The sequence below is a fragment of the Streptopelia decaocto genome (assembly GCF_964273445.1).
Source record: "Streptopelia decaocto genome assembly, chromosome: 8".
NCBI classification, from domain to species: Eukaryota; Metazoa; Chordata; class Aves; order Columbiformes; family Columbidae; genus Streptopelia; species Streptopelia decaocto.
The window spans coordinates 356445-384280 of NC_138662.1; the positions used below are offsets into that span (position 1 = coordinate 356445).

Here is a 27836-nt window from a genome sequence, read left to right on the forward strand (position 1 = left end):
AGGCTGTATTATACAGGAAAATTCATTTCGGTATTTACAGAGTATAATTCCTTTGCCCTATTGCCATCGAACCTTCCACTACTAACAAAAGTTCCTATTTAACAGTAAAATTGGGCATGTAAATTATTAGAACAGACTTCTTAAATACACTTTAATCTTCTCAAGTGGACAAAGCAACACCTGCAAAATATTTAGATAAAAAGTACCATTTATTTACCCATACAGAGTATGTCAAGACTCAAGATGTCTTCCTTAACCATCCCTTTGTCATTTTATATAATTTCCTCATACTGTAAGTTATAGATTTCTTTGCTCCTAAAAAAAAAAGAGAAAAACAAAACCCAGAAAACATCAACATTTAGGAAGGCTAACTCAAACACTCAAATACTAGCTTCATACTACATTATTTCTCTAGAAGAATGACAACCTAATTCATCAGGCAGACATGCAAACAACTTTCTTGTCACATTCATAACACAGTAAATAATGACACAAAAAATACTTGTAATAATATCAAAGCATGCAAAATAGAACTGGTTCATTCTGAAGGCCTGACGTAGACAACGACCACGGTGTAGCAAACATAGAGATTAGTGATAAAGCTCTGAAGTGGTAGAGAGGGAAACTTTACATCATTGCTCCTAAATGCTAAATACAGGAAGGCTTTAAAGCACCCGTGTCTCCTGCAGCCCCTCCCCAAGCCAATACATGATGCACAGCTGGCAGACAACAAACTATCCTTCCAATTTCTTCTGCTGCCCCGAGCTTAGTGAGCCTTGCCTGGTGCTGTACCTCAGACACTTGGTTGCCTTGTTGCAGAGCAATTCGACGCAGTTAGAACTGAGAAGCATCATGCTGATGCCCACCTTGATTAACTGTCATCAGACCCTGCACCCCACCTGCGGCTTCCTTGGACAAGCAGCCTAGAGCATTGCTATGCAAAGGCTTGGGAATTCAAAATGAAAACAAGATAATTGGTTTTTTTTCATATGAAATGTGCCGCTGACTGTTGAGGTAGAAATGCGTCCTGGTATCAACAAGCTGTAAAGTATATTATAACCACCTTGAATAATTTGCTATTGCCTCATCCTAACTAATGGCAGCTACCATTTGAAAACTGAGAGAATAGCACATCCGCAAGAGAATAAAACTGCTCGACTTGCATAATGAAATGACATCTGTGCCCTTAGGTGAAAAAAGATAATACTGAACCAATGATGGGTACCAAAAACCAGATTAATAAGGAATATACCCAGGTGAACCAAAAGAAGCAGAAGTAACAAGGTGATGACAAAGAGCTGTAATTTGGCAACATTGCCGATATCAGAAGTACCCACGGACGCCAGTGTGAACACCCTGTCACAGGGATGTTGTCTGGACATATTTTGCTTCAGAGTAACGTGCGTGCCACCTGTTTATAATAAACCTCACAGGAAGCCAGAAGAGCTGCCGGACTCCAGCACCATCCCGCAGCAGCCCACGTAAACTCAGCTTTGGTAAACCCCACCAGGCCTCCAGGCCGACAACCAAGGAAGGAGCTTCTCCACTTTCACAAAGATGCAGAAGGATTTTGCAGCAGTCATTGCCTCCGAGCTTTGACATGTTTTAGATACAAAGGGACTGAGGATGACTCCCACCCGATTTGTAAAGTGTACCCTTTGGGTTAAAACACCTCCTGAAGTTCTACCAGGGATGAGCCTTCACCTACAGACCTAGAGTAAAAGAGATACATCCTTTTGCTGGGGTTAGTCAGTGAGTATTTGGAGACATGAAAACAAAATATCGTTAGTCTGGGAAGTTCAGTGGGGTTCTGAGATCCCAGCCAGTGGACCTACTCGCTTGTCCTCCTTCCAGCTTGTTTTGATTCAAAAAACACCCCAAAACACACAGCAAAAAAACCCCAACATAAAAGACAGAGTGACTTTTCAGATTACAGCGCAGTCTAATCATACCCTTACACATTCAAAACTGAAAAGGCAAGTTGTTAATGCTGCACTGAAAGCTTTAATTTTGACACTTATACACACAGGTTAAAAAGTACAGTAGATTATACTTAGTACAATCTTTCTTATTTAATAGAACACAATTTACCTGACAAGACTGATGAGAAGCAGACAGAAGCAATTTAACAAAAAGTCACACACTATGACACACCAGAACACAAGGAAAGATCTTCTGGAACAAACAAGCAACTTAGACCCAGGTTTAGCCATCCAGTACACTGGACTTTTTTTGGGGGGAAAAAAAAGTATGATAAAAATTGATTTTGAAGAGACCTTAGAAAGTAATCAAATGAAGATAAAATACTTTAAGTGAAAGATGCATTCAGGATTAGCAGTCTAGAGTGACAAGTTGAATGAGTAGGCAGTAATAAGGAGAAGTGCATGTTCTATTTCTAAAGGAATGTGATCAAGAGTAAAATGCCTATCACAACAAATATACTGTGTATAATCCATTTTGCACTTCTTGTGTCTCTAATTGCAATTTAAATAAACTCAACTTTGCCTTTTGTAAGGAATCACCCATACGTATATTTTCAAATACAAAGCCACGTGCATCCCATATGTAAGCTCAAACTTTTCTATATTTAATAGGTTTTTCCTAAAAGCAAGCACACTAATGAAGTCATGACAAGATTTTCTTTGCAGCATCTCAAATAACAAGTAAATAATCATGTAAATTCTGAAGTGCCTCACACATCTGCATTAAAATCACAGAGTGTAAGAATTGCAGCTGCAGAACACGGCCAGGCTGAGCTCAGCAGAGCACACAAGTGAAAGAAGTGGTTCCAAAGTTAAATCTATGTAACTGCATGGTTTTGAAAGGACTGTCTGATCTCCCAGGTGCTGCTCCTCCAGGACACAGCCCCGAACACTGAGGTTGCTCTGCTTCACGGGCACATGGACACACGGGCAGCCCTGCAGGACTGTCCTCGCTCCTTCCACCCGCTCACCAAGAGCCTCTCGCACCCAGAGGATTTTCTCCTGTTTCCCCGCAGGGAACACCGCGGAACTCCACCCACCACAGCCTTACGGAATCAGGCGCTTGCGTTTCTGCCCCGGCACATTGCGCTACGGAGCAAAATACAGGTTTACACATCCAGCTGGTTTCCTAAAGCAGCCCTCAGGGTGATGAGTCACATCTGTAGTAAAAGTTGATGGCTGTAATTATGGCTCAGTCTCAGAATCTGAAGCAGTTGGACCACATGAAAACATCTTTCTACTTCAGCTATGAAACTACGACTTGGTGGTTCCACCTCCCCTTTAGATTTTCCACTATGTGATACAGAACAAAGACCTGATGCACATGGAATCAAGACCAGAACATTTCAGTGTAAACATACATTGTATCTGCTTTTACTTAACAGTCCCACGTTGGGTTTTTGGAAGTGTTAGTGTGATAAGATAGTAATTGGCTGTAAGTTCCCCAGTAGATACGCCTGGCTGCAGTATTCTTTATTTCCTTCTGAAAAGAAAGACTAATGCATATACTTCTGAAGAGCTGCCATGTGGAGGCAAACCAGTTCTATATTATTGGTGTATCATGCATACCCATGCCAACACTTTATACATTCACAGTGAAGTGCAGTGGTATGCAATATCTGCTTGGGCAGCTGATGAGGAGAGCAGTTACCACACATCTATAGAATATTTTATATGTAAAGCTGTTCCTTATAGTTAAAGGGGAAAAAAAAATCCCTGAAGACATACTATACAAATATCCCAATTCCCAATAACAAATGTTATTCAGAGCAGCTCCAAGCATTTGTGCTAACTTAAACGTCTCTTGAACAACTCCTTCAACTGATTATTTAATCCATACTATTTTATTTATAAGAAATTTTCAAGGCTTGCAGCATTCTTCTAGTAAGATATAAAGAACGAATCTAAGCTAAAGAAGTATCAACATCTCCTTCAGAGGAGCTAAATATAAGAACATCAGAGCTGGTTCCCAAACACCACACAGACTCTGGCTATGTGGGAAAATAAATCAAACGCTGGTGCCATCCCTAATGGGAAACAGAGAGGCAACCTCACCACAGGCTCAAAGACATACCCAGGCACATTTCAAAAACTAAATAGGGCAGCTAACAACAAACAAAAACACAGAGCTTGAGCTCAACTTCAAAACCACACTGGCAGAGGAGGATGAAAAAGGTTCTCTTAAATGGGTTGAATTTCTTTATTTTGCTTGTTCTCCTTGCCAGTAATGTTAATACACAGCATGCCGTCTCAGCAACGACTAGCCCTGATGTAACATTTCATTTAGAAACATGCTCTCCATTGGACTACCCTGCTACAGACCAGCGTAGTGACTTCACTTCGTGGTGGTGCTGTTAAGGTAAAACAATCAGCTAAGGAAATAATTTTGTGTCCCCCATTACACTTCAAAAACAATGATGGGCATGTAATGAAGATGAATTCTTTTGTGAGCAGCCATGAGACAAGAGTACTTGTGCAGTTACTAGGCAAGCAAAAAAGAAACAAGAAAAGCAAGAAAAAAGGAAGGAAAAAAACCCCAGAGCTTATTTAATGGAGCCACTGATTAAATAAATCTCTTTCATAATTCTCTTGTTTTCACTACTATTCTTAACTAAACACTGCAGACAGAGCCATAACACTTTTCCTAAAGTCTGTGCTAGAAAGCGTGAAAAGAGATGTCGGGGGAACAGAACATCAGACGAGATTCTGTTAAAGAATGAAGAAAGAAATACAACGTCCTTAGGGATTCAATTTAAAAGCTCAACACGTTCCTGTAATACACATTTTGTGCACAAGTCAAGCAAACACTTTCTATGTAGGAGCCACAATGTTTCTGTCTGTGTGGAGTGTGTACCTATAAACACATGAGCTGAGAAGAGCCCCAAGGAAAGGCAAAGCCAGGTGAACAGCAATGGTGCCTGACCCCTAGTGACGGATTTTTTAAATCAAGAAACTGAGATTGGGAGAAAATCTTCATTAGAAGATACAGCAAGATTTAACGTAAACTCAATCATAAATGTTTGGAGAGAAGTATTAAAAAACAAAACACAAAACCAAGAAACGGGCAAAAGGCTTCTCCTAAATAGCTCCTCAACTGCAGGGAAGATCACTGAAGCACACACAACCACCGCATCAGAGAAATACTGAGGTCACAGGCCTCGTCAGGTAAATTTAATTCCTTCTTTAGTATGAACTGCAATGTAGGTTTTTATTCCAAGGCTCCTACCAATGATTTCCCTCAGTGCATAACCTGTAAGTAACCCCCAAAAGATCAATGCTGAATTCTGCTGCTGATGGTTTTGGCCAGATGATTCTGGCAGAGTGCATAAATACAGTTCAAACAAAACAAAATACATTATGCTAAAAGAAAACTAAAATCTCCCGAGCCTCACTCAAATCTGGGTTGCGTTTGAGGCAAAGGATCACAGTAGCGTTGCTCTGAATGAAACTGCGTCTTCAACACTGAACGCACTGGTAGAAAATACACGTTTTTAAGCTTAAGTGTTGGTCTATGTAAATAGTTGGTTAGAAGACAACTGAAGTTTGCTTTAAAATTAAAACAAAACAACAACAACACACAAAACTACAAAAATCACACTATATATAAACCAAAAAGCAGTTAAGAGAAAGGTAAGAAATAGCATTTCATAGATATCTAGTTTCAGGGGCACAAAACAGAGAACATGGTAAAAACTACAAGTCCTACTAAAAGATGGATTAGGACCTCCCAAAAGCCCTGTTAACAGTACAGGCTTTAGTGATTTACCACATGACACACCAAAGGAGCTAATGATTCCCAGAGGTGATTTTCTGTCTATCAGAAGGCACGGAAGCGGAGCGTGAACGATGTGACGGAGCGGAGCCGCTCTGCTGCGCGCTCCGGCAGCACACGCGCCCGGTCCGCGGGCGGCCCCGCTGCTGACTCGGACCAGCGCCCACCTCCAGCTCACAGCAGTGCCTCTGACCCCTCCTCTCCTATTAGTCTGCTCTACAGAATCTGCTCCCCATGGACGTAGGAACAGCTGGGTTACAACATGACATTTGTAAAACAGACATGTTGCAATACAAGAAGTCTTGGCCACTAGGAGGTCATTTTGACAACAAATCCTAAAAGAAAAGCCTCACCTATTTGGTTGGAAACCTTACACCAGAAACTCATCCCTGCCATATGCCTAACTCATACAAAACAAAAAATTTGCTTTTCTCAGTTGGAGTTATGTTCTTAGTTTCCTCCAGCCACTAAACAACATCAAGCAATAGTTTTGTTATGATTCTTCCAGTTAATAAAATCAGACTACTAACAGAAGCATATAAAAACTACAACTGTTCTTGCTTATTTGACTCAGCAGATCACTAATGGTCTTGAGCTCTATAACTTGCATTTCTTTACAAGGAGGTACAAAGTGTCACGTGGAGTCACCAACTCTAATACTACATGGGAAAAGCAGCTCAAGTCTGGATAAGGATTGCCCAGCGGGAAACTACACAGCTGCCTTTAAAACCAGTGATGGCATCATTTGTATAGAATGGCTTTTGTGGAACAATTAGGAATATACATGAATGAGTTCAGAAAATCATTTGAGCAACATCATGCTAGCAGGGAGGATTTTTCACTTAGCAGGAATGAAGACTACCTCTTAACTGGAATTTTAAGTAAATGAATGCTCAGGTCTTAAGCCTGTCTTTTAACTGAGCTGCAGTGCTCTCAGCTTTTTAAAATGTAACAATCAGGGCACCTTAAAATTAGATTACTGCAGAACTCAGAAAACAGGCTGAAGCTCCAGCTGTGTAACTGGCAGTGAATTTCATTCAGTTTGGAAGACTTTGATAGCTGAAGAGCATCCCTAGTTTTTTGATGTTTCTACACAACCAAGTCCTTTTTTTTCCCTTCTATACCTTCTCTCGCATTGACTTTGTAATACTCAGCGCTTTTTCTAAAGTAATTAATTTTGCAGTATGAGAGTGGCAGCAATATCCAATCCTCACCAAATATATGCTCAGTTTGGAATATGGGATGTCTTCAGATACACATCTGCCTGCCAAGCCCAACAGAAACGTTGGATCCTGTCAGAGTTCTCTCCCTCAACACTCATCCCCTCCTTTATTGTATGATGAAATAACCTCATACTCTACATAAGATACAAATACTATGTACTGATCATTTAGGGATCCGCTCACATGTGCAAAGCCAGAGTGAAATATAAAGTATTTCTTTCCATTTTTTAAAAAACAAAAAGAGCATAATTAGTGCACATGAGCCAAGTCTGGCCCACATATAAAATTAAATTGAAATCAGGAGTTGTGTTTTTGTTACTTTTTGGTTGTTGGGGGATTTTGTTTAAGAGTCACATAGACTCCAATTCCTTTTGGCATTTTACAATTTCTCAATAGTTATATAAAGCTTCTGCTTTAAGTATTACTTCTATTTGCAGGGGTTTTCAATTAAACACCCAAAAAGTTTATTCTTTAAACTCTTGTAACAAGACAGTCTTGGGGCCCTGTAGTTTCCACTTTGTGAAATCAGAAGGCCTCTGTTGATAGAAATCCCACACATTCTTACCAGCTGTCAGGATGGTTTTAGCGCTCTGCACTATACTGGAAGATCTCACAATTCCCGAAATGCCTGCAGATAGAAAAGCACACAGATGTTACCCATCTTCGCAGTTTTGTGGGGACTTTTTATCCTCCAAAACACACAAAGTTAAACATTTTTCCAGTTATACAATCAAGCAAGACTGCAACATACACTTAAGCTGAGAATGTTTGTTTCTGTTCTGCTTTGTCATACTAATTGAAAATACTCTCTAAGCTATTTTATATAACATACAAAAAAAACCCCCACCAAAATCAATATTAAAACAGAAAACAACCAGTAAGAATTGATCAAATTAACTATTTAGTGTTCCCATTATTTATCTACTAAGATGACTTGTCACAAACCATTCAGAGTTGTTTCACTTAAGTGCCGGCACATTAACTTCCTATAGCAGAACAAGTTATACTCATTGTTTACTTCAAGATGAAATGGGGATTTTGCACTTTTCTGATCAAGTAGAGATGCTCATCTTGGGCAGGGCTTGTTTGCCTTTTTAAAATCATCAGCTTTTGTAGATAGGGCTTGTTTACCACATTCAGTTCTCATTGTACAGTGGTTCTTAAGCATTAATGGAATAGTAGATAAAACATTTTTTTGAAAAGTATTGGTTTATCTGTTTTAACACATACATATAAAAGCATGTTGATATGTGCAGAACAAAACCACTGTACATTACTAAATACTTAAAAATGTAGACATGCAGCAGTCCTAGAGTTATTCTTCCAAACTGAAAGTTATTCTTCTGCATTAACCAGAATGTAGAATATAATTTCAAATATTTAAAAATTCTTCTTTCAAAGTTACTTCTATAATGAAGAAGAAAGCTTAGGCAAATCCATTAATAAGTAAGAAGGATACAATATTCCACAGGAATAAAATCTGCAGGAGTAGGGGTGGGGCAGGAAGGGAGCAAACCATGTTGAGCTAGTAAAATCCCCAGGGACAAGGCAATTCAACTTGAGCAATCAGCCTTGTCTTGTAGGATTATCGCATGGCTTGCCTTGTCCTTCACCCAGCTTCTTGAACTAGGAAAATCTTTTTGTCACAAAAGTGAAAAAGGGGTTTTGATTTGTTCTCCTAAGAGTATGAACCGCTTGGCTTGAGAAGACGCCTGGCTGCCCACGGGCCACGGCCGCAAGGCTCCCTGTGAACAGAACGGCAGCACCGCTTGCTTGGGGGGCACCGCTCGCTCGAGGGGCACCGCTCGCTCGAGGGGGGCACCGCTCGCTCGAGGGGGGCACAGCTTGCTCGAGGGGGGCACCGCTCGCTTGAGGGGGGAACAGCTCCGAGCTCTACAACCAGACGGAGCTGCAACCACTGTGGCTCCTGTCCCCACATGCAGCTGTTGTCACATCCCTGCAGTCCAGCCGCAGCAGCACAGGCACCGACAGGACAGGAGGACACCTTGATGTCCAGGTGCAATTTATCCCGTACTGTCAATGGAGAACTGCAACTCTCAGGAGCTTTATTTCCCACAACAGAAATGAGTGTTGAGAGTTCCCTTAGCAGCTGGCTAGTGTCTAGTGGCTCTCGGGCATCTAGGCAGCTTCTGCTGTGCCCAAGGAGCTTGCAAAACTGGCCACCTGGAACTAAAACGTGTCAAGTTCTTTAAAGATATAAAGGACTCTTCAAGTACTAAATGTTTTCATTTTGCCGCAGAATAATAAAATATTGATGTCTGCTGCATAAGCTTTAAGTTGTTGTATGAGCATTATCATGCCTCAGAGAGGCTGTGATGAGGAGAAACACCTCAACCTTGTTCCTCAGAGCCTGAGTTCTCCACCAGAGCTCACATACCTGGACTGTCAGAATTGGGAAAGATAACATCAGCAAGCTAGAAAAGCAGCTTATTAAGATGAAGTTAAATCCTGAAGGGGTAAGGATCCCAAACAGACTTACATGTTCTAAGCAGGCCACACGAATTCCTTAAGATTACTCCTTTCAGAATCCAAACCAAAACATATATTTCTATATCAGCAGGAATGCTATTTGCTAGTATTTGAGAGAACCTGTTTGCAATGAAACAAATACAAAACTGTACATTTAAGAATGTATCTCAACACTAATCTCTTGGGTTTGTCTCCCTTCTCTCTAAATCATCCTTCTGAACTCAAGGAACATGTATCAGTCTGTATACCTACAATGTCTTTAAGGATATAGATGCTGACCTAGGCTTACCTTGATGCACCACAAGTCCGCAGTCAGGGTCATGGGCAACTTGCAATAAAATTTCTTCCACGTCTCTGTTTTTTCCAGGAGGGCCTACCAGAGAAGTTATCTTTTGTTGCAGAGTCCTTGGCAAAGTCATTAGTTGTGTAAATTGACCTTCTGGACTTTTATCAATCTGAATGTTATAAAAAGTAAGACCGTAAAAACATTCAGTGTTAATAAAATAAGTTCGCTTTTTCAAAGAAGTCAGTGAAGTGTTCCGGTTATCTTTGTGATATTTGTCAGAGGTTAAAGAATATGATTTTTTTCACTTATAAAAATTATAGATAATGCTAATGAAAACTTCCCAAGCACTGGGAGATGCAGTATCTCAGTTCTGAAAATCACTCAATGCAAAGGTGCTAATTTTTATCCAAGGGAAGACTAATGTACACACATGATCTTGCTGCCTTTGCAAGCAACATTTCATTGAAACTGGATCATTTCTGCTTTATACAATTTCCTTTGGAAACATAAGCACACTACAATGAAAAAAAAAAGTTCCCAAAAGACCACTTAGCTCAGTTCAAACTATATACACACATTTCAAGTTTAGTTTGAAAAAAACGCTTTCTCTGTTTTAAACTCAAACTACATCTGGTTTGTGTAATTTGAAGGAAACATCCATTCCACATTTTCCAGTCTAAATCAGAAATTCAAGGACCCTTTTTGAACAGAATGATACCAGCATGCAAGCCTGTACACACTTGAGACCACACCTGGAATATTGTGTCCAGTTGTGGCCCCTCAGTTCCAGCAGGACAGGCAGCTGGAGATCTTCAATTTATGCAGATCTGCTGCAGAGAGTCCAGCGCAGGGCAACAAAGATGCTGCAGGGAGTGGAGCATCTCCCGTGTGAGGAAAGGCTGAGGGAGCTGGGGCTCTGGAGCTGGACAAGAGGACACTGAGGGGGGACTCATTCCTGGGGATCAATATGGAAAGGGGGAGTGTCAGGAGGATGGAGCCAGGCTCTTCTGGTGACAACCAGTGATAGGACAAGGGGCAATGGGTGCAAACTGGAACACAGGAGGTTCCACTGAAAGATGAGAAGCAACTTGTTCCCGGTGAGGGTGGCAGAGCCTGGCCCAGGCTGCCCAGGGGGGTTGTGGAGTCTCCTTCTGTGCAGACATTCCAACCCGCCTGGACACCTTCCTGTGTAACCTCATCTGGGTGTTCCTGCTCCATGGGGGGATTGCACTGGATCAGCTTTCCAGGGCCCTTCAACCCCTGACATTCTGGGATTCTGTGATTCATTTATACAAAATGTAAGCACAAGTCCTGAAAAATGCATAATGGAGCAGATCTCTCAAAAAATGTGAAGAGTTCAATTCCTCCCACACAAGATTTTAGACAGTTCCTGAAGACATCAGACAGGAGACCAGCTGCCCTATGCACTCTCTTTAGTCAATGGGGAGAAAATGACATCCAGATGAATCACCCACTGACTACAGAGGGAGCCGACAACACACAGCTCTTCACATCCAGGCCTGAACCAGAACTATACAAACTAGGGTCTGCCTTCAATTGTTTTCGAGGAATCTTTTAAGAAATAATTTTCTCTACCTCTGAAGACGCATACTTGGAGAAGGGGTTTCTGCTCCGCATTAAACAGCACTCTGAGAGCAGTTACCCTCTTTGGTCTGGGCAATAACTGCCAATAACCAGACCAAGGTGTGAGGAATAAAGTAGTAGTCTGCTACCAGGATTTGTTTAAAGGTAACACAACTGGGAGTATTATTCTAACCAGGCATTTCCTTGGAGGAAGCATTAGTGATTCTTTTCAAAATTCATGTAAATACTTCTTCCACCAAACTGTTCAAAAGCACACTGATGAGGAAACATGGGGACAGCTGCAGTATAATGCAGATCTGCCTACACTGTACTCCAAAGCACTGCAGTAAAATTGTTTACTGTACTCAAGTTCGCTTATATATGTACTTCAGTTTCTAACAAAGACACATTCTAAAATGAGACATTCATGAGATAATTACCAAGGTGACTCGCAGATAGATACCCATGCCCATGAGTTTGCTGTTTGCAACTTCATGTTGAAATGTCATTTGCACTTGAACACTCACACACAGACATGTACAATCCAAGAGGAAAAATTGCTATGGGAGCCCTGATTGTGGCATCTCTCCCCTAATTGCAATGTTACACTTACATCTCATGTCAGAAAGACAAAATTCAAGGTACTGCTCATTTTGGATACTTGTTTCCCATATCTAGGAAAAAAAATGTTTTAGTATGGGTATTTAAAGATAATGACAGAATTTTCTTTGGGTTTAGTCAACTAATCTTCATAACTAGCACTGCAGGGTTTGTTTGTGAGATGCAGTTTTTGACTACAGAAAGTTGCACCTCTAAGTTATGGTCCAATCTTTTTAACACAAACCATATGTTTATTCACCACTTCCTGGAATGTTGTTTCCATATGGTAGTCATTAGACCATACGTTTTAAAATGATCTTCCCTTGTTCCCTTGCTAGGGCTCTAGTTCTGTGCCCATACTCAAAGCAAATGAGCAGTAGTCACTACATATGCAGAGCCGGGTATTTAAGGCACGTCTTCTGGTTGCAGAATTAACTAAACAACAGAAACATAACAAATAGCAAGTACAATGACTACAAATGCTCGCCTTAATGTATGGCATAATTCTTGCCTTCTGTTAATGTGATAAAGCACTTCCACTTGCTTGTTTTAAAAATGTTTGGAAGAAGAAAACTTGCCTCTAGCCTTCCCAGATGGTGCTTATACACCACTTGAGGGGAGTCCTGCAATATGTTGCTGTACAGCTTCTGAAAATGGGGAACATTGGGTTTCACTATGTTCTGCACTTTCCATCTGTCTTCTCCTATTACCATTCTGAAATCACCTAGTGAAGAAAAGAAAAGCAGTTAATTCATCAGGAAAAAACTCAAACCTCAATAATATAATGGAAACTAACATAGTACAAAGCTGTCACCTAAAACTTCCTTCTCCAATTCTACCAATGTCTCTATAATCCATAATAAGGCTTACTATTTAAATACCTTCAAGCACGGAAAAATCAGCTTCAGAATTGTTGTGTGGCCTCTGATGCGTTGTCATGTCATCAACCCACTTGCCCACATTTTCACATGGACTAACAAAAAAATTCCAGCTGTCAAGGCCAGCCTGGAAAGCAGCAGTAACACAGTAATATTCTTTGCAACAATACATCAGTTCAGAGACTACTAAACAGACTGACCATCCCCAATACTTTGTATCCAGAAACAAAGAACCTTCAATTTTCCAATAGTGAAAGAAAACAATTTCCATTGTCTCTGCACTTCAAGGGACCTGCCTGGAGTTCAGCTAATGGCACGGTAAGACCACAGCATTGCCTTTTCCTCTTAGCCACGTAGTTCATTAGTAGTTTCAAAAACCAGCTACTTTTAACACCACTGTTACATTACTGACTTTTTCACTTTATTTTATGATACATGACAAGTTCAAGGAGAATAAGTAAAAATAAAGTCAGTCTGTAACAGAGCGCTCAGCCACCTCTGTCAGGTACTACCTGGTGGCTTCCAGGATGAGCAGCCGGGAGTCGGAGGCTCAGTGCAGCACACACCAACACACGAGATCCGAAACAATCCATCTGCCCACTGCCCACGTTCAGGAGACAAATGCTGTTGCAAGGTGGCAACTTGCTAGCATGACTTGCTTTATTTCAATTTATGCCAAGCTGCAAAACAAACACTTCACCTATAAATGGAACTGACTCACTGCTCCCAAAAAATGCATAAAAAAATAAAAGGATAAACATTTTCCAAATTAAAACATGAACAACTGTTTTTGGCGGTCTCCAAGGAGACTCGCAGGAGTAACACATAAAATCAATTTTGTCCATTTTGACCAATTTTGTCCTCTGAAGAGTTTAAGACTTAACAAAATGGTAGCAAAATAAAATAACCACAAACATGTCATTGACAGGCTTTTTCTTGAACATTCCTGACTGGGAGTCTTATTGGTTTACTTTGCTCACACAGTGAAACCAACATCAAACCTCTCACAGCATGGGAGCTGATCTCCCATGTTTTCGGTTAACTGCACTGTTTCAAAGGATCTGTAAAATAGTATCTTGGTCACTAGCGCTCACCAAGAATCTACTGACATTCCTGGACAGGTTTCAGGTGGGCAGGAACGCAGCGCTGCAGCAAACCGCCCTGGGTAGCAACCCTGAGCTGCCAGCACCCTCTGACTGTCGCTTTCAAACACAAAATTATTCAGAAAAACCTGCCACACAGAAGCTGCACAAGTTGCAGTCTAGGCTGACCAGAGAAGCACCACGTGAGGAACAGGAACGCTCCTCGGGAGAACCAAGGGGCAGCTCATGAACCCTGCCAGCCCACCTGTGCTTTCATTTCAAAGCCAAACTTGCACTTCTATATGAGCAAAGCAAGTGCTATGTAAAGTCCAACTCCAACCAAACTTGTTCACAGTGATTTAATTAAGGAGATCAAAATTTAAACTGCAATCCTGGATTAAGTTGTAACAATCGAGTCTTGTATTGAAGAGCCATTTGGAGTAGTAATTTCTTTATTTTTTTCCATATCCATTCATACCAATTTAATCACTAAAGAAAGGAAGAAATTCTCTTACTGAAGAAAGGTTAGAAGATACCAGCCAGGAGGTAAGTGTTAAATGTACGCTGAAGAAACATAATCTGGATCTTTAACTAAATAAGAACCTTCAACATAGCACATTCAAAAAGAGATAACGAAGCATGGGTCAGACTATCAGATGAATCATTACACTGAGAGTGGAAAGAAAAAGTTTTCCAAATGTTTCAAACCATTAAAACCAAAATAAAATCCATATAAACAGACAAAACCCAACATTTCACCGTATTTAATCACCCATCCTTAGCTATTAATAAATCAAGCATGTGTAAGAAGTTTTGCTGATGTAGCTATACCTATTTTCTACGAATAAGCATAATTAGCCTTGCCAAGCTGCTGCGTAACACAGCATTAAAATACAGTTATTGGAGCATGCAACAGCATAGGCACAAAGCAAAAAAGCAGGTGACTTGTTATATGTCAGACTGTGGTACAACAGCTCCAACTACAGCTTTGCTCCTCACCGTACACTAACCGGAATAGGAGAGTCCTGCGATCTGCATGTAGAGATCTTCTTCAGAGAAGCTCTCTGGTAACATAAGGAAGGCGGCTGTGACTGCACTCTTCAGATTGCTCACAAGGGCAGCTTGCAGCTTGCTGTTCTCATTCTGCGTCAGGATTTTCACCTGAAAAGCCAAGTCACGGGCAACAAGACTTCAGGAAAGTGCTACTGAAGATGGAGCTAGAAATGTTACTCAAGCCAACATGAAAAATAACAAATTTATTTAAGATTAGACCCTATTATTATGGTACAATAAAGACTAGAGTGTCCCCCTTTGTTTACACATGGGGAGAGAGAGGAACATTTTTTAGCAGCCTGGTACAAAAGGATGTTTTTACAAACACGTCCAGAACTGCTATAAGCAACAGCCATAACTCATCTCTGAAGAGCTATTCACCTTTTCATGTTGATGAATTCAGGATTCATCCAAACGGTAAGAACACACTAGTAGAAATACTTCATATGTGATTATGCAATTAAAAAAAAACAAACAAACTACTGCCACATAGAAAGACAATGGAATTCCTGAAAAAGAGGTAAGTTGTCCTATTCATCTTCATTCTATCTTTTTTTTTTTTTAATAGAGGACTCCTATCATATGCTTCAAGTAGTTTCTTAGACATTAACTGTCCTTCTAGAAGAAGTGTGCTTTATTTTGCACTTTGTATGAGCAGAATGTGAACTTCACATATACACGCTGAACACATCACTGAAGTTGAGTGCTTCCAAGTGCCACAAATACAAGTTTATTTTCAGGAAACATTCAAACTGTTTCGAGACCCACTACAGAATCTACTTACCTAGGATATGGAAATACACTGAAATAAAGAGCAGATCTTCAGTAAGGACTGCATATAGACACATATTATTAGAGAAAAGAGACAGAAGCAGCCAGCCTGGTCTACAAGATGGCAAACTATGCTCTTCAGAAACAACTCTCCCCAGAACAGCTGCCTGTTGTGAGCCTGTTTCCAGTTAAGCAATGCTGTCTTCCTTATAAATGGCAGCTTCTTTGTATTTGTTTACTCTTAAAAATTGCAAACTGACTGGCAGTTATAAACAAATGTATCCAACTTGCTTTTTCTCCCCAAAAGCCCATTCACACGCAAATGAGTTGCAGTATTACCTGAAATTCTGCCTCCAAATATAACCTGAAACACCTCAGGTATCCCTTCAAGCAAATATTTTCCTTTAGCAATGTAAATACTTTGTTACTGAAGGTGAGGAAAAAAAAAACAAACAAGAAACCCCAAACCAACACATAAACAAGAAAAGAGAATCAGACATATCTGCTACACAAAACTCCTGATATAAAGGCCATTGACAAAGCAATGTCAGGGCTGGTCAATACTAGATTCAGAACAGACGTTTCAATGATGCCAACATCTCTCAGAAGGATAAAACTAGAACAATATCTCATTCTGATATGGTGGTGAATGCAACAGTATACAGGCTGCTTGTTCCGATCATTCCACACTAAAGCATGAGTTTGCCCAACATCAAATCTATACAATAGTCTGGAAATGGTCCAGGGTGGATTCTTGAAGGATGTTTTCCCTTCTTTTTCATTTTAAAAACAAAGAGTTCACTGTACAAGCAAACACTCCAGAACTCCTCCTAACTTCTCCTGCAAATTACTTTGTAATTTTTAGAATTAAAATAAAAGACAGTGATAAAACACATTAAAATACAAAACATTCATCTGCCAAGGAGCCCGGAGTAAATTTTATTTCCTTTAAAACCATAGGAGAAGTTCACTGAATGCATACAGAAGTTTACTGAATGCATACAGACTTGCTCAATAAGATCCAATAGACAAGACAGGGTGGTCATGAGCATAAACTAATATTTAAAATCTCATCAACTATTTGCTTCTAAGTACTTTCATAACTTGCTGCTGCAGGAAAACCCCAAGGACAGACAGCAGAGGAGTCTGTGGCAGCCCAAGCAGCCACACAAACTGCTCAGACCTTGGGCTGGCCCTGGACGCTGCAGCAAGTTATGGGCACGTTTGAAGAATATCACAGTTACAGCTTTTCAAAAGGTGAAACTGCACAGAGACGCTGTTCCTCCTCATGGGAAACCACGGAGGCGCTTTAGTGAAGTAAAAGGAATAATCTCCTTTGCTAAAAATACTCCCTAACACAAACTATATTTTTTTCAAAGGGAAATAATATGCTAGGCTTCAAAATTTAAATGCATGAAACACTGCAGCAGTGATACCACTTATGAACAAATTTTAAACAGTTCAGATAGCTAGAAATCTCCCAGAAAGACAGAATGCAACAGTTATCACCCAGGTATGACAAGGACGAATGTTGATTCTGGGGGTAAAACTGAAAGAAGAGCAAAGTTAAGGAAGGCTTTTTCACAGTACGGAGAACAACAGTTCTGATCACAGAAGGGGAGAGAAATCCTGTATACAGAAATCCAGTATACAGAAATTCAGTTAACTAACATCACAGTTGAGACCTATAAACTACAAATATTTTAAATGAGGGATATATTCAATTTTATAAATAAACATGACTCTCAGCCATCAGAACAGCTGAAACTGGGAAATGTACTACCTCACTGCTAGGAAATTAATACACAAGACACTGCAGGCAAGCGTGCACAAAGTATACAAAGATAATCTCATTGCAGAATGAAAGGCATCAAAAGCACTGTTCCTGTTTGCCATTTAGTTAGCCACATCCACATTCTGCTATATAACATGATCAGAGGATTTTCCCGTTACCTTTCAAAGAAAGTTTTTACAGATTTGTAAAATGGAGAAATTCTGTAAACAAGTATGCGCTCTGTCATTCCCCTTCAGGGGAATTTTTATAATATAGAAAAACTACAACTCCCCAGACCTCTCTAAAAAGCACAAGATATTGCTACACACTATTCATATGCTACTCTCACCTCACTTCAATTTATTAAACACTTCCTTCTCTTAATAATTCCTCCAGAACAACAGTAAACACAGCTTCTTATACTAAAGCAATTACTTATACTCTATGTTCAACAAAAAAATCAGTAATGCTTCACATGCTTTCAAAAATCTTCTTCCTCTGACAAGTAATTATGCGTCATCTGTGCTTATTTATTTTACTTTTTAGGTACAGCAGCATTTTTTTTTCAGGAGACCCATCAGTTATGGACAAAAATTACAGTGAAGTTTATTCAATTTTTCAATACAGTTAAAGGGGAAATTAGCTAACTAGGGCTATAAATTTCACGTAGGATGAAAAGCCAATAAACATTTGACACAAAAGAGCCTGGGAAGAGAGGTCAGCATTTCTAAGTGGCAATTCCAAACTCCATCTACTCTGCCAAACATTCTGGAAAGATTACTCGGTCAAGGCAAGCAGCTCATAACAGAAACAAAACCTCCAGTGAAAATTAAGCCAAGATTTCCAAGCCAGAGCAAATGTTTTATCTCATGTGCTAGAATAGCTTGGATGGCTTTCACTCGCAGTGACGGCTCTGGAATGGAACACCAGAAGGCATTGGGCTCTTCCTCCTCTGTACGAGTGTGAGGAGGAAATTCCCAAACTGTTCAACAATATTAATCTGGCTTCAGACAACTGCGTCCAGAGCTCGCGCAACCGGCAAGCAAGAGATTATAGTGTATAAGAAAACAAACTTAACCCTGTCTCCCTTCCAAAAGAGACTTATTGTACATTTTAAGGAGGTAAAAAAAGCTTTCTGTACGTATCAAACCATCAAATTGGCTGTGAGGCCAGGACCAGCAGATACGTGAAACTCGTACAACAGATCTAAACAATTATCTAGTCATTTTTGTTCAACACTGTGTAACACTAAAATCCTAGTCAGTGATTTTATAGATTCTACAAGAACAGACAGCTTAAACATTCACCATGTAATCTTTTGGTCCAATCCTAGTTTAAGTCTTGCAGTCTTTACTCAACGCAAATTCCTGTGAGCCTTATGAAAGTAATGTGGACTGATTTCTTCTTTAATCAATTAAACACATATGCATTGTTAACACACTGTCTTGTTAACAACCAAACAAAATACCAAATTCTTCCTTCTTGTGCAAGTATGTACTCCTACTGAATTTAATTGAAGTTATGAAGCACTATATATACTCAGAAATCAAAGCAGCAGCAAATCAGCTACACTGAAAACATTCCCTAATCACTGTTAATGTGAAATTCAGAATTCTGCCCTTCAGTTATTTTCCCCAATATATTAAGTTTCATTCTTTATAAAGATAACAGCTGTTCTAAGCTGTATCGTGCTATAATATGTCCCTAGAGGCAGCAGCGCTGAGATAACCTATTCAAGCTTTCACCTCAAAATTTTAGTTAAAAGCATAATTAACTTCTGTTCAAAGCCTTGAACAGAGTTCTTTCCTTCCCCGCTCTCCTCTTCAGCGACTTTATCTTAGCGCTGCTGCCATCTGCTGAAAGCACGCTGAATCGGGCACGCAGGGGAAAGCAACGACCTCGGGTTTTCACGATACAAACATGGAGGTGAAAAAACAACTCGCTTAACATATGGTTCAGTCATTAATAGGTATTCTAACAATACAATGAACTAGACAGTAACTGCACAGCAAAGTAGCTTTCATCTTTCAAGATTTCCATTATTTAAGTGGGTTAAATTTTGGTGACTCCCATAATTTGCTATAAAAGGTAAATGTTACATTTAACGTTAAGAGGACTGCGAGTTAATACAGTCCAGTTATTCAAGATTTACTACAGGCAGAAAACTGATTAATGTACCTACCTTTACTTTGTTTCACATAACGCAGGATATCATTAAGGACTACACCTCCTTTCTGGGAGATCACCCCTCTAGGACCAGACCCCTACACCAGGGCAGATCACCTGTTCAGTACTGACACACAGATCCTCAACAGGGAAAACTACAACCAAGAATTTTCCAGCCCGGTAATTTCCTGCGTTTCAAGACGGATAACTGAACAGACTAACGCTTACCGGTTTTTGTAGGCGTCCAGCAACATAAAGGGTTTTCCAGTGAAGTAAATCATCAATCAGGGTATCGGTACTAATTACACCATATTTTATAATCTGGAAAAAAAGCAAAATAAAGGCTGTTGAAAAACCATATGCCTGCACCATTTTCACTACATTAAACTTCACTACTGACTGTAACTGTTAATTCTAAGGAACACACACCTCCAATAAAAAAAAGGATGCATAATATTAAAACATTTTTTAATGTTTAAATGAACACAAGCAGCAAAAAAAAAAATCCTATTTAAAGGCAAACTTCTGAGAAAAAATAAAGTGGAACAGGAAGATGCACAGAACCCTCTAAGATCCTTTCTATAATCAAAGATACAATAAAGTCACCTCAGGCTCAGTCAGTAAAGCAAAAGACTTTAAATCCCAAAGAAACGTGGCCTAGACAGACATTGCCATTGAAGAGACCTGAACATTAAAATACAAACATTCATTAAAAGATTTTGGAAAGGTTATGATTGGTTTTGTACCAGCCAAACACTACAGTAGCTGGAATAATCCACAGTATCCTTTATGATATTGAAAACACTCCAGAAATAGGTTCGTCAGAGATCTAAAATAAATAAAACTAGACATTTATGTGTCCTGTTATTGGGGTGCATCAGGGGGCTTTTTCTTTTGCTCTTTGATGTTAGAAAACAAATTGTGATTTTGTAGTTCATTTAACGTAACTGGAAAAAATATGAACTTTCAACCATTTGTTATGCATTTGCACTTCCGGAGTTTCCAAAGATTATCACCCCAGCAAGGCAGCCAACTCCAGGATTTCTGGGTGACAAGAGACTACAGACTGTGATTTGAGTCATTACAACAGATAAAGGCATGAAGAGACAAGAATAGAATTTCATAGAAAAGATGACTGGTCCTTAAAATAAAATCCAAAATCCCTTTTTACATGAAGAGAACAAGGTTTAAACCCCAAATTCTTTCTTCATACAGATGCCTCTAAACAAAACAGCAAGTACGTAACAGACCGCTTTATCTACCTCTCCAACTTTCTAGGAACAATTCTGACACGTTCCTGTCATTATTGCAGTCATGGATGCTCTGAGAAATTTTGGTGAGGTCTATATTGCTCACGTGGCATTTCTCCACAACTGTCTTTATTTTCCCATCCTTCCTAAAATAACTTGCTTTCCCTAAGTACAGTTGGTTCCCACATGACAAAAGTTACTCAAAATTAACACCAAGACGGACACAGTGTTTCCCTCCCCTGTGTCCTGTCCGCTCTCCTCCTTACCAAACACAGCCTACATAGAGGTACAGGGGTAGGACTTGCATTAAATTAATTAAGTATTAATTATACCCAAACTTCATGGCTCCGGATGTTAGCCATTAAACAACACAGCTGTCAGTTCCTACTTGCTATGGTAACTATTTGCATCAAACAAACTGTAAGAATCCACTTTGCTGTTACTACATGGTCAACTGCTGAAATTACGGTCATTTGCCCACATGCTACATTCCACAACCACCAAAACTGGCAGACAGCAAGTAATGAGGAACACGAATCCAGTTTCTGAAGTGCTTTAGTTGTAATTGCCAAACCTTGCTTGCACTTCTAAAGTGCAAGAGCAGCTGCTGTGCTTGCTTTTTAATTAATATGCTGCTTGTGAAAGTTTGAGACATAATCACTGAAGATCACTGAAGATACCACAAGTTAAAATCAGTTACAATCTACAAAATTTGCTTCCCGCACAGAAATCTGATTTAGGCATATCAATACTTCACACACAAACATTTGACTTTATTTACTCAAACTATTTGTACTTACCCTACCATTACACGGCACTAAGGTATTGTAGTAAATCCCTGCTCCGTAGCTCTGTACACTACTTATCTGTTTTGGCCCAAAAACTTTTAGGAAGGAATAATGACTCCTGTTCTTTCGCAAGTTCATCATATGCCAGGTCACAGAATCATCAACGGCAAAGACGAAGTCCAGCATATTGTCCTGTGGACGAAGAAAAAAGCATTAGGGTTTTTATATGTCAGGAAGCAACCACTGTGAATCATATCAATCTAAGATACACAGAGTATTGAACTGCCTGCTTACTCATTTTTCACAAGGAAAAAAAATAAATCCAAAGCACAAGCATTCATGTTAAATAAAGTTTAGAGATTCTGACAAAATTGTAAGTTTTCTGCTCAGTCTAGCAGAGATGGTCCAAAATTTTCCTGGTGAAGTGACCGACCTTCAACTCTCCAAAACAGGGGAGCACACGAGGAGTTCTCCATCATTCAGGTTCACGGCTGTTGCTAATACACGAGGGCATGACTTGGGAAAGGTGAGCAGATAAAGTCAGTTCAGAGCTGGCAGCAAGAAACTCCACTGGTAGTATATTCACTTGCTTTTGTCAACAAAACAATCCAAACTGCAAAGATTTATAACGTACAATGCATTCCCTGCTTGTCTGGAAAAACCAGCCCACAGATGAGCTCGCAGTTTACAATTCACACCTACAACACACCAGTACTTGCAGTGACATTGCTTCAAATTCACGGGGCCGACCTGCTCCTGCGGCTCGCTCGCTCTGGGCTGCAGCTCAGCTCAGCAGTTAACATTGTAATAGTAAAAAGACGGTCTGTCTGCTGGATTTTTTCCCCATTATTTTGTGTGAGGATGAGATGCTGTTAGAACTCTGAAATTATTATCATCCTCTTTTTTCAGGAAGGACAACGGAGACACATTTAAAGTCACACTGGTGAGGAATGCTCGGAAGGCAAGCCATGATGATACTGTCTATGAACAATTTTTAAACGGTCAAACACACATGATTATTTCCAAGCAGCTTGGCTCCCAAACGATGAGGAATGGCCAAGGATGCCCCTCAGATGTGTCAAGTGCTTTGCTGAAGTCGCCCCCACACGGGGCACAGCGAGGGAGCAGTGGGACACGCTGTGACTCGTGGGAACCGGGCACAGGCCGCGGACACGCGGCCCGGGGGCACCTGCACCAGACCCGGTTATGAAAGGCCCTCCCGGGACCCCGCTCCGCCCCGCCGGGAGGCGGGGGTTCCCGCCGGCACGCGCGGCCCGGAGCGGCCGTCCCGCCGGCCCCGCCACACACCGCGGGACCCGGGGGGCCGGGCCGGCGGAGGCCGCCGCGCTCACCTCGCCGTGCCCGGCCGAGGCGCCCGCCTGCCGGAACACTCCGGACCCGTAGGCGAAGGCCAGGCTGAGCTCCTGAGGGAAATGCGCCAGGACCCGCCGGAACTTGACGCCCGAACTGGAGAGCACGGGCAGCGCCATGGCGGCGCCGCCGCCCCGCCCCGTCCGGCCCCGTCCCGCCCACGGCTGAGGGGACGGGGCGGGGCCTGGCACAGCTCCCCCTGCCGCCCGGCGAGCGCGGCTCGTTCCCGCCCGGCGCAGCGGGGCCGTGCGGGGCGGCGCTGAGGGGGCGCTGAGCCCGCCCCGCGGCCCCCGCCGCCCCGCCGCCGCGTTCCGGCCGGTGAGGCCCGCTGGGGGATGAGGGAGCGGGGCCCGGGGCGCTTCAGGCCGAGTTCCCGCTCAGGGGGCCCGTGGAGCTGAGCGGCTCCGGCGGTCATGATGTTCAGCAGACGGGTTTAATTTTCCAGCCTTCCACCCGTCCCAGTTTTATTTTAACTTTTTTAGGTCATGGCAGGTTTGTTCAGCTTGGAGAGGAGGACACTGAGACGGGACCTCGTGGCCGCTGCAGGTTCAGCAGGAGCAGGAGGGGCAGGGTGAGCTCTGCCCTGTGACAGTGACAGAGCCCAGGGAACGGCAGGAACATGTGCCAGGGAGGGTCAGTGGGACATGAGGAAAAGGTTCTTCCCGCAGAGGTGCTGGACACTGAACAGGCTCCCAGGGAGGTGTCACGGCCCCAACCTGGCGGTGTTCACAAGAGACTGGACAACGTCCTCAGACACACGGGGTGACCTGTGGGGTGTCCTGTGCAGGGACAGGAGCTGGAATCCATGATCCGTGTGGGTCCATCCAGCTCAGAACATTCTATGATTCTAGGTCTGTGTGTCTGTTCCCCTTTTTCAATTGTTTTTCCTCCTTTTTTTTCCGTAATTTATGCTGATTTGAGGCCTCGCGGAGAACAGTCGGCCAGCGAACACCCCTCAGTGTTCACATCGTGCCGGCGCTCACAGGGGTCTCACACTGGTGCTGAGCCCTGCTCGGTTTTAATTTTCAAGTCCCACATGACAAACTTATCTGGACTCCGAGTACTAAATCTATAAAAATGACTCATGAGATTGAAGCGTGTCTTGTTTCCTCACGATTTTATGCTTCCCTGCATCTGTCTTCTCAAAGATCATGTTTTATCTTCCTTGTTTTTACGTCTTTCAAAACGCCCTATTTATGCCGTGTTCCATTCTGAGGGAGCGCTGGCAGCTCACGTCCCGTCTGGGTGCTGCCAAGCTAAATTTCATACTTGCGCTAAATTTCCAACTTCATTAGATCCTTAGACATCACTGGACTCAATGTCTGCTTAAAACAAACACATGAATGGATCTGTAGCTATTACAGAAAACACAGTTTGATGTATATAATTACATCACCATTTATACAATTGTTTTTGTGACTCCTGCCCATCACAAAGGAGCACCTGACGTGAGAGAACAACCCTGGTTACTGTTGGCAGGTGATGTAAAACTCTGAGGGCAGGTGCTGTCACAGAACTGCAGCAGAGCTCTGCTCTTCTGAGCTTTTCTCCATCAAATGGCTCGGCCGGACCCTTCCTTCTGACGCCTCCACTCTAAATACTCACTTTCAGAGGAGAAATCATAGTTTACGTTAGATATAATCACATTTTAACTAACCGAATATTTACTATTCTGAATAGTAAAGTCTCAAAGGTCCAGCTGTAGCTGGAGTTTGGAATCTTGTGTTTTCCACTAAGATTGTGATTCAGTACCTGGTAGTGTCTTTGCACTGATTTAACTGGTCATAAGTCAGATCATAGACCTTGTTTGCATTATAATTATTAACGGTATTAATAATCTATTGATATTGTTATATTAATCCATATTGATTATAACTAATATTTATGAATTAAATACTTCATAGCACACAACATAAAGAGCAACAGATTTGTTGAGCTCACATTCAAAATCCCTGCTGCTCAGGTTAGCAAAAGATTTTGCATATACTTTGGAGAGGAGGATCTAATACTAAAGCACAATTTATGGAAGTATCCAATGAAAAGTTTTTGGGGCACTATCTGATATTTTTCATCCTGACTAAAATGTTGGGGTGCAAATTATACTAGATGATAGTTTACCCATTTAAATATTGGCTTGATATAGTTTTTTAAAATAGTTGTACTAATTTAACACATTCTCAAGCACCAGTGTAAATACATTTACTAAATGTTCAATTTTTTAGTATATTGGCTAAAACTTGAGAGTCACCACATGGGACTGTGTTTGTTGCATGCTGCTATAAATGTTAACTCATCTTTGGTTAGTAAACAATTAGTTTGATTACTTAAGAATTTTAATCAGCTGACGAAGAAACGTGGTGTAAGTATCTAGTATTGCTCAACTTGTCACCACAGAAAGCTTAATCAGAAAGCTTTCCAATGTCTGTGCTCACTTGTTGGTCAAGTTTATTTTCTAAACTCAATTCACCTTCTTTCTAGCTACCTGCAAAGTCAAGAAAAGAAGAGATCCGTAATTCTCCGTAATTCATTTTATTAAAAAAATGATTGGAAGAGAGTTGGACAACACTAGCTCACCATTAGAACTACCTGGAGGAAAGCAGGAATCAGGAGAAGGTACAAAAATGTTCAGTTAAGACAAGGTGTTACGAATGAAAATGATTAGCTAATAAGGAAGACCTCCTATCCCGGCCTGCCTTTGTATTGCATTCAGGAGCTTTACTAAGCTGGCAGTAGCTTGGGGGAAGGATGTTATGCTTCTTCAAATTCACTGTGCTGAACTTCTGATGCCTGTTTGTTTGGAAGTTGTAAATCCATAGCTCTGAAAAACAGGTGGCTCTTATTTTTTTAGGGTAAGTCTAAATTGATGAAACTTAAAAAAAAAAAAAAGGCAAAACATGATTAAATATATTTTTATGGATAGTGTTGACCTAGAATGTACTTGTGCTAATAAATAAGTAAAAAAGGAAAAAAACTTGTTTGAAGATAAGCAGACTGGTAACCTTTCAGAAGGCAGTTATTATGCAGTTGTCTCACATTTAAAATGAAGGTGAGAAAGCAAATTATTGAGGGCAATATGATATCTGGAGTGGTTTTGTTTGAATATTTGTATATTAGAGGAAATCTGAGTAACTAAGTTGTTAACTGTAGAGGTTTTTTTAATCTCTATCTTACTAGTTCAAAACATGTCCTTGATGTCTCCAAGGTGGATTTTGCTCATGTAACTTAAGGCCTTGTTTTCTAACTTTCCTATAAGTGTGTTCTTTGCTGTATTTATTTAACTGTTTTTTATGTATTTTAGGCTAAATCTAAAGGGTTTTTCCCTGTATCTATTACTGACTTTTAAATGGGTCTTGTTTCCAATAGCACAATTAGTTTTGAGACTAAGAACTTCTGATCTGGGACAAAATTTGGAGAGTCTATGAAGAGCTTACATGGAAGTTTGTGTAAAACTATCTTATGTCTCATACTGATTTTTGATCTTGGCCTCTAATTTGTTTTTCAGTCTAACTTTTGCTTTGCTAACTTTGGTAAGAAAAATCTGCAAACACCAGAAGGTCTTAAGTTTCATTTGCACTTGGAGCAGGCGCTGCTGTTGAAGGGAGCGTTTTTTTCTAGCTGCTTGTATCAGTGTAGGTGTTTGCGTGGCTGCGTATCAGAACAGATTGGGGAATTGATGTGGGTTAAAACCAACTGTGGTTTGGTTTTTCTCTTTTTTTTTTTTAGTCTAGTTTTAACCAGGTCACCCATGTGCTTTAACACATGTTTGTACTGGTGCAAGCAAGAGAGATAAGTGGGGTTTTTTTTCTTCTTTTGACAGTGCTGGTTCAAAAGATACAAGTGCTTGTGTTTTTTGGTAATAATATCTTCTCACTTAGGATCTTGGCTGTGATTGATTCTACACATTGAAGTCATGTAAGGAAGGGTACAATATTCTGTATGTTGCACACTTGTTTTTTATTTTCATTCTTTATCAGTCAAGCAAGTTCTAATAAAACGGTGTATTTCTTATGAGAGAGCATGACAGAAATCTGAGCTTGAGTCTTTATTTTGCTTTTTGCCATTGACAATTACGTGCATACGTTGAACAGCTCCCACATAAATAGAAAGCTTATCTGCAGGTGTAGTTTCTGTTTCTTGCTGTTGTGTTCTCTAGGTCCCGGGAGCTGAGGAGTCTTGCAGATGCTGATTTTGCTCGGTGTCTGTTTCTGCAATTACATTACTTTACGTTCTCCATGACTCATTTGTTTTTATTTAAAGCATGGATTACAGTAATCATTGGTGCCGCTGTGCACAGGTGTGAACTGGCTTGCTGTTGGTGCACCAACAGCTAAACACCAACAGGTGTCCCCTGCTTCTGTATCAGATCTGGTTTATCTGCTGGAGATCCTCTGCTGGGTTCTAACTGAAAATACTGATTCTAAACAAACTGAAGAGGGGGGATAACACAAACCTTTTTGCTTAGCTTTGAAGAGGTTGACCTGTGAAGCCACTTGGAAGTGTTAGGGGGTGTGTGCTCTTCGTTACATTTTGCTAGTAAAGCTTCCTCCCCACCCTCACAAGCTTATTTGTGACTCATTGCTATCCAAGGGATTATTTTCAACAAGGACAAAGAAATAGCTGGATATTGACAGGTGTCTCCTCCAGACCTGCTGCTGAAATGAGCTCAGTCATTGCCACACAAAGCCTGACCCTTCTCCTGCTGAGAGATTATTACCAGGCAACAGCTACAATCAATCACAAAATTAATTTTACCAGGCAACAATAAC

At 40.9% G+C, this 27836-nt stretch overlaps 1 protein-coding gene across 1 annotated transcript; it reads right to left on the bottom strand.

The window, feature by feature from the left end:
• Positions 1–190: 190 nt before the first annotated feature.
• TAMM41 (TAM41 mitochondrial translocator assembly and maintenance homolog) lies at positions 191–23209 on the bottom strand. Its single transcript, XM_082060101.1, has 8 exons — positions 23052–23209; positions 21712–21891; positions 19890–19982; positions 14908–15058; positions 12516–12661; positions 9757–9922; positions 7543–7605; positions 191–315 (listed from the first exon to the last, which is right to left on the bottom strand). Exons 1-8 carry the CDS (start codon positions 23187–23189, stop codon positions 239–241), a joined length of 1014 nt encoding a protein of 337 aa, XP_081916227.1. The 5' UTR covers positions 23190–23209; the 3' UTR covers positions 191–238.
• Positions 23210–27836: the final 4627 nt, after the last annotated feature.

Bases quoted from the DNA above. Each gene is read 5' to 3' on its own strand.
- TAMM41 (XM_082060101.1), bottom strand. From the start codon at position 23,189: ATGGCGCTGCCCGTGCTCTCCAGTTCGGGCGTCAAGTTCCGGCGGGTC. The intron at 9,923-12,515 runs GCAAGTTTTCTT...TATAACATTCAG, and splicing joins ACCATCTGGGAAGGCTAGAG to ATTGATAAAAGTCCAGAAGG. The intron at 7,606-9,756 runs GTAAGCCTAGGT...TTCTATCTGCAG, and splicing joins CGGACTTGTGGTGCATCAAG to GCATTTCGGGAATTGTGAGA.